The sequence below is a fragment of the Littorina saxatilis genome, linkage group LG8, assembly GCF_037325665.1.
Source record: "Littorina saxatilis isolate snail1 linkage group LG8, US_GU_Lsax_2.0, whole genome shotgun sequence".
In the NCBI taxonomy this organism is placed as follows: Eukaryota; Metazoa; Mollusca; class Gastropoda; order Littorinimorpha; family Littorinidae; genus Littorina; species Littorina saxatilis.
Genome location: NC_090252.1, coordinates 43,340,673 through 43,357,518, shown reverse-complemented (window position 1 = coordinate 43,357,518; position 16,846 = coordinate 43,340,673). Strand labels below are relative to the sequence as shown.

General features: G+C 41.5%; 1 protein-coding gene across 3 annotated transcripts in view; it reads right to left on the bottom strand.

Moving 5' to 3' along the window:
• LOC138973609 (caspase-8-like) overlaps window positions 1-16,846 on the bottom strand; it is a 50,588-nt gene that overhangs the window by 10,250 nt on the left and 23,492 nt on the right. For 2 of the 3 annotated variants that reach the window (XM_070346324.1, XM_070346325.1), the window contains exons 3-7: window positions 16,640-16,750; window positions 15,001-15,075; window positions 9,608-9,907; window positions 746-953; window positions 111-257 (exon numbers count right to left, since the gene is read on the bottom strand). In XM_070346324.1, the coding sequence (XP_070202425.1) occupies window positions 111-257; window positions 746-953; window positions 9,608-9,907; window positions 15,001-15,075; window positions 16,640-16,750 (841 nt within the window). The remainder of the gene's footprint in view (window positions 1-110; window positions 258-745; window positions 954-9,607; window positions 9,908-15,000; window positions 15,076-16,639; window positions 16,751-16,846) is intronic. The other variant, XM_070346326.1, reaches the window with a different exon arrangement.

Sequence of the window (16,846 nt, the reverse complement as noted above, 5' to 3'; positions counted from 1 at the left end):
CAGCTTGTTACACAAACATTCTTAAATCATAAAAGAATTCTTTTTTCGTCAAGACAAAATCAGTAAACTTCGAAGTTTTGAAAGTTTCAAAAAAGAAAAGCCAAAATTACCTTTCTGAGAAGGCACGGAATTCCAGCCTTTTCGTCAACGTATGCATCACACATGGCACCTGGGTGCAAGGAACTGAATTTGTTGATATGTAGATCCCACTGCTTACTTCACCATTCAGCATGGTCAGAATCGTCTGTAAGTCATACCTGCACACGTAATTGAACACATCTATGAGCTTCACTACATAGGTTAAGGTTGAAAGATTAGTCTCATGTACATCACACACAAACTCACACAGTGAAGTGCATAATACAGTATTATAACCCAGGGTTTATTGGGCCGAAATTAGTAACTGCGAGATTATCATTTTCATGCAGCAACAATAAAAACAATTGTATGCCCCTAGACATTACCAGTTGCCGTTGAAAAAAACACCTCTCACTGGATCACACACACACACACACACACACACACACACACACACACACACACACACACACACACACACACACACACACACACACACCGGGAGACAAACCACGCTCTCCGCTCTCGTGAAAACATTCAGTCATTACTAGAGGACCAAGCCCAAGCGTTTGAATTCTTTTGATGTCCAACTATGAGATCAAATAGTGCAATTGAAGCATCTACAACGTCGCTCTTGTGTCTTTCTGTCTGAGGGAATCGTACTAACCTGGTAGAATATTTGTTCAGCAGGTCACAAAGCGCTGACACATATGGAGAGCCTTCTTTGGGATGTCTGTACGCCACATACCCGGCAACTGTGGCATAGCTCATGAGAAAATCCACTTCATCCGCGACCAGCCGTGATCTGGTCACAGCCGCAGAATGTCCGCTGTCTGTGGTGGGCCTGTCATGGGCTTCGTCGGAAGCAAGGTTGCCTGTGAAGAATAAAGGCAGAACTAAGCTTTCCAAATTGATACGAAATCGGGGTCAGTTATTGACTTACCTTACCTCGAACAGTGCGATCGACAGAACGTACAGCACATAAAAACGGAGAAACTCCGAAAGCGACGAGTCGATGATACACATGCTCAAGAACTAGCTCACGCGTTATATTCGAAGTGAACATTTCTATTTTTAAGCCGCCTTTATGTAATAAAGCGGCTTTTACGTTTCGCTCTGTCTGTTTGTTTGTGTGTTTGTTTGTTTGTTTATTTGTTTGTTAATATGTTTGTTTGTCTACGGGTTAGGCTGGTATCTCGGGTACTCTGGGGTCAATTGAGCTCAAATTTGGTGGGTAGCTTGGCATAGGGTGTGTGCAAACAATAAGGTTCCTAACGGTCAAACTTGAAATATAAGCTTTGCACGCCTTTACGCACCCAGCCAGGGGAAAAAACAAATTAAAGTTTCACATGAGGATGTGCGTCTCAACCTAACACTTGACGTCGAAGAAATGTGCTAGTGAGACCTGGGATCTTTATTCACGATATATATCGAAGCATGGGTGTGTACACTAGTCAGATAATATATTTTTTTTAATTCGTTTCATTTATTTTTAAAGACGTTTTCAATTTAAGTTGAACGTGTACGTCAACGCGTACGTCTTGATTTTGAAACATCTTAACTAATAGATTGGGACTAGAACGGGAATTTCCGAAAATGCTTTTGCAACAAATTCTGTCTTGCTCGGACCAAAACTCATCATTTTCAAAACTAAATTTGACAGGAAAAGCAGAATTTTGTTTTTGCAGCAGCAAGCCAAACAGATAAACTGTTGTGTGAGCAGGAACTCTTTTTGGCCAAGCAATCTTCGACGAAGGCCGGACTTTGGTATTGCATTTCAGCTTGAAGGCTTGAAAATTAATTAATGACTTTGGTCATTAAAAATCTGAAAATTGTACCGGTAATTAAAAATTGTTTTTATAAAATGATCCAAAATTACGTTCATCTTATTCTTCGTCATTTTCTGATTCCAAAAACATATAAATATGCTATATTCAGATTAAAAACAAGCTCTGAAAATTAAAAATATAAAAATTATGATCAAAATTAAATTTCCGAAATCAATTTAAAAACAATTTCATCTTATTACTTGTCGGTTCCTGATTCCAAAAACATATAGATATGATATGTTTGGATTAAAAACACGCTCAGAAAGTTAAAACGAAGAGAGGTACAGAAAAGCGTGCTATATGCAGCACAGCGCAACCACTGTCGCGCTAAACAGGCTCGTTAATTTCACTGCCTTTTGCACGAGCGGCGGATCGGACTACGGTCATTGTGAAAAAATGCAGTGCGTTCAGTTTCATTCTGTGAGTTCCACAGCTTGACTAAATGTAGTAATTTCGCCTTACGCGACTTGTATACATTTAGTCAAGTTTTAACTAAAATGTTTTAACATAGAGGGGGAATTTAGACGAGGGTCGTGGTGTATGTGTGTCTGTGTGTGTGTCTGTCTGTGCGTATGTGTGTGTAGAGCGATTCAAGGTAAACTACTGGACTGATCCTTAAACGATCCAAAAATCATTTCATCTTATTCTTCATCATTTTCTGATTCCAAAAACATATACATATGCTATATTTGGATTACAAACAAGCTTTGAACATTAAAAAATATGAAAATTATGATAAAGTATTTTCCGAAATCGATTTAAAAACAATTTCATCTTATTCCTTGTCGGTCCCTGATTCAAAAAACATATAGATATGATATGTTGTGATTAAAAACAAACTCAGTAAGCTAACAAGTCGCGTAAGGCGAAATTACTACATTTAGTCAAGCTGTGGAACTCACAGAATGAAACTGAACGCAATGCAATTTTTCAGCAAGACCGTATACTCGTAGCATCGTCAGTCCACCGCTCATGGCAAAGGCAGTGAAATTGACAAGAAGAGCGGGGTAGTAGTTGCGCTGAGAAGGATAGCACGCTTTTCTGTACCTCTCTTCGTTTTAACTTTCTGAGCGTGTTTTTAATCCAAACATATCATATCTATATGTTTTTGGAATTAGGAACCGACAAGAAATAAGATGAAAGTGTTTTTAAATTGATTTCGAAAATTTAATGTTGATAATAATTTTTATATTTTTAATTTTCAGAGCTTGTTTTTAATCCAAATATAACACATTTATATGTTTTTGGAATCAGAAAATGATGGAGAATAAGATGAACGTAAATTTGGATCGTTTAAAAAATGTTTTTATTTTTACAATTTTCAGATTTTTAATGACCAAAGTCATTAATTAATTTTTAAGCCACCAAGCTGAAATGCAATACCGAAGTCCGGGCTTCGTCGAAAATTACTTGACCAAAATTTCAACCAATTTGGTTGAAAAATGAGAGCGTGACAGTGCCGCCTCAACTTTCAAGAAAAGCCGGATATGACGTCATCAAAGACATGTATCAAAAAAATTAAAAACATGTCTGGGGATATCATACCCAGAAACTCTCATGTCAAATTTCATAAAGATCGGTCCAGCAGTTTAGTCTGAATCGCTCTACACACACACACACACACACACACACACACACACACACACACACACAGACACACACAAACACAGACAGAGAGACACACACACACAAACACACACATACACACACACACACACACACACACACACACACATGTATGCACCACGACCCTCGTCTCGATTCCCCCCTCTACGTTAAAACATTTAGTCAAAACTTGACTAAGTAAAAAGCAGGGCCGGACTAGGCGAAGAGCAGGGGGGGGGTTGCCAGTGGTGGCCCAGGGGGATGTCCCCCCTGACGGCAGGGGCGGATCAGTTCATTTTATGACTGTTTTTTTTCAAAAGTATATTGTGAAGATATGGGTGTGAAGGCGCGAAGCGCCGAGCCGACGGCGCGAAGCGCCGAGCCGACGGCGCGAAGCGCCTAGCTTGCTAGGGGGGTCCGGGGGCATGCCCCCCCGGAAAATTTTGAAAAAAAGGATGCAAAATGGTGCAATCTGGTGCATTCTGAGGATGATCATTACCAGTTTCAGGCAGCAGATTTTGTCACTGATTAATACCCCAAAAATTGAAACTCAATGTAAAATAAAGAAATGCATACCTCATTCAATATTTTTATTTTTTGGCTGGGGGGGGGTCCGGAAACCCTAGAACCCACTCCCCCCCCTCCCCCTCGTTGTGGGGGTCAGGGGGCGAAGCCCCCTGAAGCTGACGGGTAGGTCATATTCTGAGATAGGAAAATGGTCGCTCCTTGCATGAAACGGCATAAAATAAGCAATAATAAAAAAAATTAAATAAGTAAGGTACATGTTTAGGCTAGGGGGGGGGGGGGGTTGCGCAACCCCCATAACCCCCCCGGTAGTCCGGCCCTGAAAAGAATAGACATACAGAAAAGCGTGTTATCCTGCTCAGCGCGACCACTACCGCACTATTCTGCATGGCTTGTCGATTTCACTGCCTTTTCCACGAGCGGTGGACTGACAAAACTACGAGTATGTGTTCTTGGTGAAAAAAGCAGTGCGTTCAGCTTCATTCTGTGAGTTGGACAGCTTGACTAAATGTTGTTATTTCGCCTTACGCGACTTGTTTTGTTTTTTTAACCGCGGAGAGAGATTTAGAAAATTTCTTCACCTAACAATAGCAGAATGATGGGAGATTATGTCTTGCAAATTTGGTAGAAATTGGTTTGTCTGTTGTAGTTGATAATCTGCTCTATCTAGGCTCCTCTTCGTAGAAGAACTTCTGCAACACGAACGTTGAAATTGTCCATGACTCGTTCAATCATGTCAGCTGTCAGCTTGTATGCGCCTAATTTCCCTTCTGATGTCGTCCTACAGAGCTGCCAGGGTCTGGGGATTCTGTCCTGGGTACCCCCACAGAAAGTAGTCGGTTGGGTTGAGATCAGGGAAGTTATGTATGAGTGATGACTACACGCATCTACCCCCGAAACTGGCGACTAAATTTAGACGTGCTCCGGAGGTCGTCTAAATGCAAAATGGCCATTTTGATGGTTTTTCGCCATCGAAATCGACGAGATTTGCACCGTAATCTTTTTTTTTTCATACAGAACACAATCGTTGGCAGTTCTGGAAGAAAAAGAGAAATTGTTGGGAGATTCACTTTCCTTGTCATGTTATTTTGGAACCGACGCCGATAAAATTAGCGAAGACATCATACATTCGTTTCAGCGCAAAGTAGCACTGACCCATGTTTCACTGGTGCCGTTTTTGACTTTCAGCTTTTTACGCGACAGGCACCCTCTTGCTTGTTTAATCTTTTGCGCTTCCATTTCTCCACGCTCTCTGTCTCTGAATAGTCGAACTCGCCGCGCAAGGAAACGAGAGGATGTTATCGAATGACCCTAGCGCATGCGCAAAGAAAGGAATTCCTCGTTTTAAATATAGATTGACTGATGACCTTGCTTTCCACAACTTGAAAGTCGGCGGTCAAGTCGTCACCCATGCATACCGACTGAGCGCCTGCTTTCCATGGCACGTTGCAAGTCAAGACTTCGCTGTACACGGCACCCATGCATAACTCCCCAGGGGAGTATGGTAATCAAAGGAAGTCAGTGCGTCGTGAAATGAGCCTATCGCCAGGGAAGAGGAGGCTGGATAGAGAATAAGTGGATAATATTAATGTGTTGTTGTAAGTTATTTTGTTGGAATGTATATATGCATTTGATGTTTAAATAGTATGGTTTTATTCATAGGTAATATGTAAAGCGCAGAGCATAGTTTACTGTGGCTGTCATTATTATTATTATTGTATTATTAAGTACTAAGGATAGACCAATTTCTACCAAATTTGCAAGACATAATCTCCCATCATTCTGCTATTGTTTGGTCAACAAATTTTCTAAATCTCTCTTTGCAGACAAAAATGAGTAAATAATGCGCTTTTTTTTATTACCCTGAATATAATAATAATAATAATAATATGGGAGATTTATAGAGCGCTTTACATTCTCAAAGCGCTTTACAATGACAAACATACATAATACATACAAAGCAAAGCAAAAGCATGTGCAGCAGCATTCAGCACACAAGTGAACAACGAAACTCAAACACTACATCAATACAATCTGCAAGCATACTAACACAGGCAAAACATTCAAACATTCAAACACCTGATTCAAAAATGCACCATGTTGAAATAAAATTAATCGAAATACTGGGTGAAGAAGTGTGTTTTAAGGTTTGATTTGAAGGAACAGAATGTTTGGCAGTGTCGGATAGAGTAAGGGAGAGAGTTCCACGCAACGGCAGCAGAGTGGGAGAAGGCTCTCTGGCCGTGCTGTTTGCGACTAAAAGAAGATAGACGGAATATTCTAGTGTCTACAGAGGAGCGGAGGGATCGTGAGGGTGTAGACAGGTAGGATGGGGCTGAGCCAGATATTATTTTGTAGCAGATACAGCAGCACTTATATTGGATTCTCAGCTCTACAGGGAGCCAATGAAGTTTCTTTAGCAAGGGGGAACAGGACTGGGACCGAGGGGCTTTGCAGACAAGCCGGGCTGCAGAATTTTGAACGCGCTGCAAAGGATGGATGACAGACTGAGGACAGCCAATGAGAACAGAATTTCCGTAGTCTAATCGAGAAAGAATGTAGGAGGAAACAAGGGTCTTGGTGGCATCTTCGGTAAGGTATGGGCGGATAGAACCTATTCTCTTAAGCTCGATGTAAGCGGACTGACAGACTTTCATAACATGGTGTTTCATGGAGAGATCGCTATCAAGAAAGATGCCAAGATCACGGACGGAGTCTGAGAATTCAATTGTGCTGCTGCCCAAAGTGATAGAAGGAGGGAGAGAGAGAGAGGAGGAGAGGGAGGATTTGGTGAAACGAATGGCTTCTGTTTTGTCACAGTTAAGTCTAAGCTTGTTAGTGGACATCCAGAGTTCAACGTCAGCAATGCAAGACTGAAGGGAGGTGGTCATCTGGGCGTATTCTGAGGGAGTCGCTGAGTTCTGAAGCTGAGTGTCGTCAGCAAACATTTCGTGGAAAACGGAATGTCTGTCGACGAGGTCAGTCAGAGGGGAGGTGTACATGATGAACAGCACGGGCCCGAGCACAGAGCCCTGGGGAACGCCAAAAAGGAGGGAGGTTTCCTGGGATGGGACGTCGTTTACAATTACAAAATTTGTTCTGTCTGAGAGATAGGATCTGAACCAATTTAGAACTGAATTTTGGATGCCGAAAGTGTGCTCAAGGCGGGACAGCAGGATTTCATGATCAATTGTATCGAAAGCGGCCGAAAGGTCTAACAGGAGGAGCAGGGAAATTTTGTTATCGTCTAAGGAAGTCAAAATGTTGTTGAGGATACTAAGGACTGCGGTCTCTGTGCTATGGTCCGTGCGGTAGGCTGACTGGTGCGGAGTGAGGAGGTTGTTGGCAGAGAGGTGGGAGGAGAGCTGGTCTAGGACTATCTTCTCTAGGATTTTAGAAAGAAAGGGAAGGTTTGAGATGGGCCTGTAGTTCTTAAGTACGTTGGGGTCGAGGGAGCTTTTCTTCAGAAGGGGTTTAATGACAGCTTTTTTGAAATCTGAGGGGACGGTGCCAGTGGAGAGGGACTCGTTCAGTATTCTAGTGATGGTGGGTAGAAGGATGTCTAAGTGATCACAGAGGAGGGGGGTGGGGAGGGGGTCGAGGTCACAGGACGTTTTGGCAGACTTCACAATGAGTTTAAGAACAAAATCTTCAGAGACTGGGGTGAGAACAGAGAAATCAACTAGGTAGGATTGTTTTCTGGTAGAATTGTTTTCTGGCGTCAAATCATATTTAGAGTAGCATTCTAACATTGTCTCACAACTTTTTGTTTAATAAATGAGCAGCTTTAGAACCAACACTTGCGGACTATTCTGTAACCTCGAGAGAGATAACTCTTGCTAGCATGAACAACATGTCGAGTCTTGTGTGATTAACCGTTATTAACTTCCAAAATGAAATAAAGGCATGAAGTTGAAAGATGTCAGAGGAAGGGGAGATAACTCATACCATATAAACCATGTTAGCAGGAATTTGATTCATGCTGAAACTGCACATGCGTAGTTCATGTCCACAAGTGCTTCTGAGAACATTAAGACTTTTAAAAGCCCCACCATTTTCGGAATGCGAATCAGCAAGGGAGATAAACTCATGCCCCCAACCAAGTTTTTGTTTGTTTTGTACGTGTCATTCTGGAATAAATTTTGAAAACTCATATGTGATGGTTATTGGATTGAATGCTTTAGGGCTCTGCAAATACAGGGGCGAAGCCGGGTCCTGACTGCTAGTATAAACATAACTCCGACTATAGCTTTCCAAATCTTTGAAAAACATGTGCATAAATTATGCTTTTACGAGCATTGACATTTAGGTAGACAAAGCAGGGGCGGATCCAGGGGTGTTTTCGGGGTTTCCGGACCCCCCCCCCCCCCCCAGCCTTAAACAAAACAAGAAGGGCAAAGCCCATACGACTCACATGCTTGACCTTGACCTTTACATGACCTTGACCTTCAGGGTCAAGGTCAAATAACTAAACCTAGCAATGACATCATACACTAAGAACTGCTTTACACATTTTTCCTACCAAAATACATGTGACCTTGACCCAAGGTCAAGGTCATCCAAGGTCATGCAACACAAAGCTGTTAATTCAAGACATAGGAAGTACAATGGTGCTTATTGGCTCTTTCTACCATGAGATATGGTCACTTTTAGTGGTTCACTACCTTATTTTGGTCACATTTCATAAGGGTCAAAGTGACCTTGACCTTGATCATATGTGACCAAATGTGTCTCATGATGAAAGCATAACATGTGCCCCACATAATTTTTAAGTTTGAAACAGTTATCTTCCATAGTTTAGGGTCAAGGTCACTTCAAAATATGTATACAATCCAACTTTGAAGAGCTCCTGTGACCTTGACCTTGAAGCAAGGTAAACCAAACTGGTATCAAAGGATGGGGCTTACTTTGCCCTATATATCATATATAGGTGAGGTATTGAATCTCAAAAACTTCAGAGAAAAATGTGAAAAATAGCTGTTTTTTAAACAACATTTATGGCCCCTGCGACCTTGACCTTGAAGCAAGGTCAAGATGCTATGTATGTTTTTTGGGGCCTTGTCATCATACACCATCTTGCCAAATTTGGTACTGATAGACTGAATAGTGTCCAAGAAATATCCAACGTTAAAGTTTTCCGGACGGACGTCCGGACGGACGTCCGGACGGACGGGGGGGACGGACGGACGGACGGACGACTCGGGTGAGTACATAGACTCACTTTTGCTTCGCATGTGAGTCAAAAAGAGAAAGAGTCAACAGTTTTAAACTTCAAATCAGCTGACATTTGCTGACCATTTAATATGAGTTTGGCTGCTTGACGGTGTCTAGCATTCAACTTTTGTTTGTGAACAAATATGAAGTACATGAGATTGTCATCTTAATTCTTGGTCACTTGGTCAATTATCATCAAGAATTAAAATGACATACAACACACAAAGCAGTCTAACAGCTCATGGTCATTCATTAAAATGTGTTCAGAGAGAGAGAGAGAGAGAGAGAGAGAGAGAGAGAGAGAGAGAGAGAGAGAGAGAGAGAGAGAGAGCACACTAATCAAGAATACTGAATACCTCCGTGATGCTGGTGACCTTGGCAGGCCTGCAAAAAGTACAGTTTGGGCTTATCGGCCAACGAAGGGCATTTTGATGCTTGTAGCGGCTCTGTCAACTCCTTCACAAGTACTGGCTTGTCATCAGAGCCTAACAGCTCTCCTTCTTTGCCGTGCGTCAGCACGCAGCACACGAAGCAGTCGTATGCCTCGTGGTTTTTCGTTGATATTTCTTTCATCAAAGACAGCATGCCTTCCGACGTCAAGTCGTCTTTCCACTGGACATCGAACTCCATTTTTTTAAAGGTTTTGCGAAGCTTGTCTGAACATATAATATAAGATGTTTGATGGGTTGTTGACAGACCAGCTTTTTTTGTCGGTCTGAGGGGGAGCATATCGTCTTTTGTTTCATATTTATTGACCAAGGCCGAAGGCCGCGGAAAATAAATATGAAACAAAAGTCGATATGCACCTCGAGCACCGACAAAAAAGCTGGTCCGACAACAAACCACCAAACATCGTTTTTGTCATCATTTTGGTAGTGAGAAAATAAGTGCCAAATCAACACAGGGAGCCATGCGTTAAAACACGAGTTCCGTTATGATAATACATGGTTTGGGGCCCCAGCACGTTGTTGCAATCAAAGCACAGACGAAGGTATTGTCCACTGGACTACTACTATCACAGAAAGACTACAAGGTACGTCACTCACCTTAGAGTCTTCTGTGTTATTGGAGTCGCTTCCTGGGGAAAAATATTGTTCAAGACGGCTTGCCTCTTCCTACAGTCTGTGTAAGGTAAATTAAATACAGTTGAATGATTGTTTGAACTATATGCACCTTTAGTTTTCAGCTTCCGTTCGCAGCAGGTTGTTTTTAACCATCATTTGGACGAATCTTCGTTTGCGAGCCGCTAATATCCATACCTCGTCTAATTATGCATCCGCACCGAATATGCATACCAGCGCTCATTGGTCTAAAACATATGTAAATATTGTGCGGCAAAGGGAAGCTACCCACGGGAGTTTTCACTTTCGGTATCAGTGAAGAACCGTTTGCCACTTCATTCAAAATGAGGAAAACGTTTCAGTCGACCAATGAAAATAATCATCGAATATCCTCTTATTAACCAATGAGCGCTGGTATGCATATTCGGTGCGGATGCATAATTAGACGAGGTGTGGATATTAGCGGCTCGCAAACGAAGATTCGTCCAAATGATGGTTAAAAACAACCTGCAGCGAACAGAAGCTGAAAACTAAAGGTGCATATAGTTCAAACAATCATTCAACTGTATTTATTTGACCTTACACAGACTGTAGGAAGAGGCAAGCCGTCTTGAACAATATTTTTCCCCAGGAAGCGACTCCAAGAACACAGAAGACTCGAAGGTGAGTGACGTACCTTGTAGTCTTTCTGTGATAGTAGTAGTCCAGTGGACGACACCTTCGCCTGTGATCAAAGCTGGCGTGTGAAAGCAACTTTCTGTGTTTTGAGTTAATAAAATGTTGAGATAAATATGTCAGGTTTGAGGATGCGTACAGTTCTGTATGTTCCTCTCAGTATTCCACCCCCTCGGTTTTCAGTGGTAAATATTAAGCTTCGTGATCGAATGTGGAAGCTACGTTGGGTCAAATGTCACAGAAGATTTGCGTCGTGCAGCGAAGGAAAGAATCGCGATCTTGTTTCCGACTCATTGCCTCTTTGTTTTTCATTAGACAGGGCGGGGATATAGCTCAGTTGGTAGCGCGCTGGATTTGTATTCAGTTGTCCGCTGTCAGCGCGAGTTCGATCCCAGGTTCGGCGGAAATTTATTTCACAGAGTCAACTTTGTGTGCAGACTCTCTTCGGTGTCCGAACCACCCCCCGTGTATACTATATTGGGTGTGCACGTTAAAGATCCCACGATTGACAAAAGGGTCTTTCCTGGCAAAATTGCTTAGGCACAGTTAATAATTGTCTACCATACCCGTGTGACTTGGAATAAGGCCGTGAAAGGTAAATATGCGCCGACATGGCTGCAATCTACTGGCCGTATAAAATTTCATCTCACACGGCATCACTGCAGAGCGCCTAGAACTGTACCCACGGAATATGCGCGATATAAGCGTCATTGATTGATTGATTGATTCTGCTTGCTCGTCTTTGTTAGATCTTTGCATATCTTGTTGCTATGTTCTTTGCTTTTATTATTATTTCGTATTTGCGCTTCGTTCAGCGATACATCGTCTTGTGCACGGGTCAAAATGTGTGTGTCAGGGGTCAATTGGTTTGACTTGAACTTGACGTTCGTGTTTCCACGAACGTCTGCGTATCGAAACACAGATACACGCACTCCATGAGTTTGTAAGAAGACAAAACATATCGCTAGGTTTCATTTGTATGTGATAAATGTATGACCTTTCATGAAGTAGTTTTGTTATTTGTGTACTTTTTCCAGTTTGCCAGTTCGTTTTTGGAACTTTGCAAAGCAGTGTCGTCTGTTTAGGTCTGGGGAAACGCCAATGAAAAGAGCCGAAGAATCCCCGAGCGTTTCTATTGGATTTGCTTTTGATTATCTATGTATAACCTGCTTCCTGCAACTATGGTAACAGGGGATTTATTGCATGGGGAACATGAGATTTATTTCCCAGGTTTTTGTGAATGAAAACTCGTGAAAATGATGACAATGACTTTTATTCCCCCCCCCCCCCCCCCCCCTCTGCTTCGTAACTTACCCAACAACCAAAACAACTTTTCACAGGCCTGAATCCTCGATAGCTCATGGGTTGAGAAGGTACACTTTGTGGTACTATTTTTGCAACTCAAAAGTTCCGAACGCTCTCATGTACGAAATATACATCTCTGGAGCAAACATTACAAACATACCGCATTTAAATTAACAACTACAGGCTTGAACACGTGAATCTTCATATTTACAATCCATGAGTTCGGTTGTTTTCTGAATCTAGATCTGCCGTGCAGAAACGTTCAGCGCAAGCAAATCCCCAAGGAAAGTAACTCTCATACTTTGTCTAGCGACAAGAGTAGTTCCCCTTTCAGATTTCTTTACGCTTGGCTGCATCGACAAACGACTGCAATCCGACGGTCAGTATTTAACAATATTTCATTTTATAAACAGATCACACGCAACCAAATGCACACACCATCAATTTAAAGAACATAAAGCGGTTTCATACACTGTTTTGCCCCTTAAAAACCGAACTTAATACAGTAGTGTAACGTATGAACACGGGTGTAAAAGTTCGTCTGCTACTGAATTCGACGGAAAAAAATGTCCTAATCGATACCAAAACATGAACAGAACACACAATATTTTAAGTTATTGAGACATCTCAGTGCACTAAGGGATTTATAGAGCAAATCGAGAAAATTCTTTATTGAACGAAGCACATAGTGCTGAGTTCAATAAATATTTTCGATATTTGCTCTATAAATCCCTTTGTGCACTGGGATTGTTTCAATAACGATATTGTCAGTACCGCCATAGAAAAAAGAAGATTCCAAACGCACATTTTGCAACGCGCATTTGAATAGGCATAACTGTGTGGTCAGGTCGTGTACAGTAAGATCTACTTTTGTGTGGGGTGTCTCAAGTGTGTCGTGCTTTCGTCACAAGCATTTTAATTTCTGTTGGTAAATTCCAGTGTAGCGTTAAGCTGAACAGTGATGATCTTTCAGAGAGACCTCATTTGAACTCGGAGAAAGGACTGTGCTCTTCGTTATTTGCGATTCGAAACCTCCAGTCGAGCTTCGACGGATTGGCTGTGCGGAGTGACTCCCCTTGAATTGACTACCCCCCCCCCCCCCCCCCCCCCGAAGGACTCGACGGTTAGCACATTTTCAAAATAAATGTGGCATATTTCTCGTGTTGTATCTTCACTCATCGGGGAGTCTGATACTAAATATGAACGGTAAGAATGCTCTGAACCCTACACGTATTATATCCCCATCGTTTTTTCGTTCACATTTGCCCAACATGTTAATTTGCTGAGCGGGGTTTATGTCGTCTGCTAGGCTAGGGCAATCGAACCACTGCAGTCTGCACTGAGTCTGCACGCATGAGGCAGGCTGGTAATAAGTCTTATATATGGTAAGAACGTTCTGAACCCTACACGTTTTCGATTACGATTGTTCTTGCCTTGAAATAATAATTCGGAAACCATTCATTTACTTAACTGATGCAGTCGTATTTCAGTGTAGTCTGCATGCTACGTCTGACAGAGTCGATCGAGTCAGTTTTCCAAACTGGTCTAGCTGGTACGTTATCGGAATAACACTTGTGTTTTCTGTTAGCCGCTGGGAAAATTGTATACTAACTCATCATTTGGTAATGTGGATGATAAGCTACATGCCACTAACATGGCATATGAGAAGAATCTATGCAAGTCGGCGAAAATGAGATGAAACACAGCGGCTTCTATTTTTAGATCAGTGGCACTGTGGCACAGGCACATGCAATCTGTCAGAAAAAAACCCACTTCTGCTTTAATTGAGAAGCAGGGAATTTATGGTCATTTGGTATTGTGGAGAATATAAGCTACATGTCATTAATTAATTCTGAGGATGAGAGCACAGTCTCGCTTAGGCAAAGGGCGGAAGAATACGCTCTGTGGAAAAGTTAGCGCACTCCAAGAGTGCGCTAACAGTTTTAGCGCATCGCCATTAGCCAATCAACTGGTTCACATCAGTCATGTGACACCAGTACTTACTGACAATTGCCTTTATCGCCAGAGCAGAATAACAACATAACTGTGTACTTGATTTTAGTCCACAAACTAGGAAACTGACATGATGTGTTAACAGAATTGAATGATTTTTAACGGAACTATACAACCGCGCATTAATCGATCGCCTGCGCAGGTTGACTGGTTGAGCGATTAGGATTCGATCAAACTTTCGCACAAAAACTCCTTTTTTCTTTGCCGAATAACTGAAGAAAGGAGGAATAAAGAGGCAACATACCTCGTCTCAGTAAATATATAAAATATTGGTCTCAGTTCGCGGTCATGAAAAAGCTCGCTGAAGCTTGCATTTTTATGATCCGCTAACTTCGACCATTATTTTTAATATTCACCGAGACTCGGCATGTAACCTCTACTTCTTTCAAAACAACGACAACATCAAGCAAACCAGCAAGCAAACACATCACTTTATCAACAACAAAATACTGCATAAACATCATGAAAGCATTCCGCATGTATTTTTACACGTGATGCAGAACTGTGCAACTGACATTGAACACATCCAGTGAAAGTACATACGCCTCCAAATAACGGGCAATTTTTGCACCTTGTACTATATCGTTCATATCGGAATAGTCCTGGTTGAGAAAAGATAGTGCTATAAAATGAAAAGAATATCTTAAATGTATAATTCACAACAGTTACTACTGCATCTGGTTATTAATACTGACCTCGATCGATGTGTGACCCTTCCCTCACCTTCTTTCGGTCCTTGAACTTCTCATTGTTTATTATTATACAGAGTCCTGAAACAATCGCATATTTGAACAAGTTAAAGCGCAGGAGCACAAAAACGTCGAAAACAAAACAAACAACGAAACACACACACAATATGTTTAGACAGAAGTAGGAGACCAAGGAGAAGAAAGAGAGAAACAACAATAACTCTTAACAAACACTTTGGTCTGATGACAAAACCAGGGTAGTGGTACTTTATGCCAGCGGGCGTAATGCCAACGGTCGTTATCTTGATCGGGCGTTATACTCGTGTATTTAATGCGTATTCGTGGGCGTGAGTGGGTGCTCACACGTTTGTAACGCGCGTGTGATAGTGTTTGTGTGTTTGAGTGATTTTAGCCGGGTTTTTTCTCTGTCAGAAGGATACACATTTCGCGCGCACACAACTAGAGATTTAGTATTTCGCTTGTACATGTAGTAACTGTTGACAATGACCGCATGAGACTTCGGGGCTCCAAACATATGTATGAAATTCAGTGTCACACGTACCAACTAAAGTAATGACAGATTTGCGTAATATTTTCTGATTAATGATTGTGTTTTGTTGGTTCCAATTGCAGAGATTGTACATTTGTTCGTGCTATTATAAAGCTTTTTAATTCGGCTTTTCCCGAGAAATGTGCTGACATTTTCATGTTATGATCTATGTTGGCATATTGCGCCACAGGGAAGCCGGGTAAGTTTATTTCAATGTTATACTCAATTCATTCTATGGGAAAGGAAGGTGTATCAGGACTTAAAAATGAAGTAAGTTCACATTTTGCTAAGAATACTAATGTAATTTGCTTCTTACTGATGACAACCCTACTGGAGAACAATATTTTGAATTTTGTCATATATAAAACTGACAAGTCCGGCAGTTTATTTGGTGGTTAAACCTGACAACATTACCTTATACACATATGGATAATTTTTTTAAAGCCATATTTTTGCACCAATGACTAAATAGGCATTCTGAATGTAATCGCACTCAGTGAATTTGACGAAATAGTGGAATTCTTTTCCGCTTACTGCCAAAAATCACAAGTTGTGTCAGTAAACCTTTATTGTGCAACCAAGGGCAATAACTGTCGTCTGGTACAACCGAAGGGAGATAATTTACAAATCGAAAATGCTTTTAAGATAAAGCAATTAGTAACCTTTACTTTTGTACGTTATGAACATAATTATACAACTTGTTTGAGATCAGAGGCAAAATTCTTAGTCATTTTTAGACAGACTGTATACATGTGCGCCTCTTTCGTTCGTGTATGTACTATGTACTGTTCCTAACTTGTTACAAATATGGGTTATTTCAAAATGTATTCAATTTTGTTTACAGTACACACACACACACACACACACACACACACACACACACACACACACACACACACACACACACACACACACACACACACAGAACGAATAAAACCTATCGGCATAACGTCCGTCGGTGTAACATCTGGCAACCGGCATATCGTCCGTTTATACCCAATGATCAATATAAAGATATCAAAAAAAGAAAACGTTTACAATGTGGGGAACATACATTCCTGCCAGAGAGTGTACTAAAAGATGGTAATTTCTCACCCCGTGGCTTCCCGGACATTCTGTAAGAACAAAGTTCATACGAAGCAGGACGTGACTGCACGGCGGTGCTTTCCTGTTGGGAGGATCTTGGTGAGCCATCCAGCCGGACCTCTACAAATTAAACAGAATACACTTAAAGGCAGAATATCTAAGGCGTCATTTTGCCAATATGTAAGCACATCCACATACCCGACTCAGCCCCTCTTC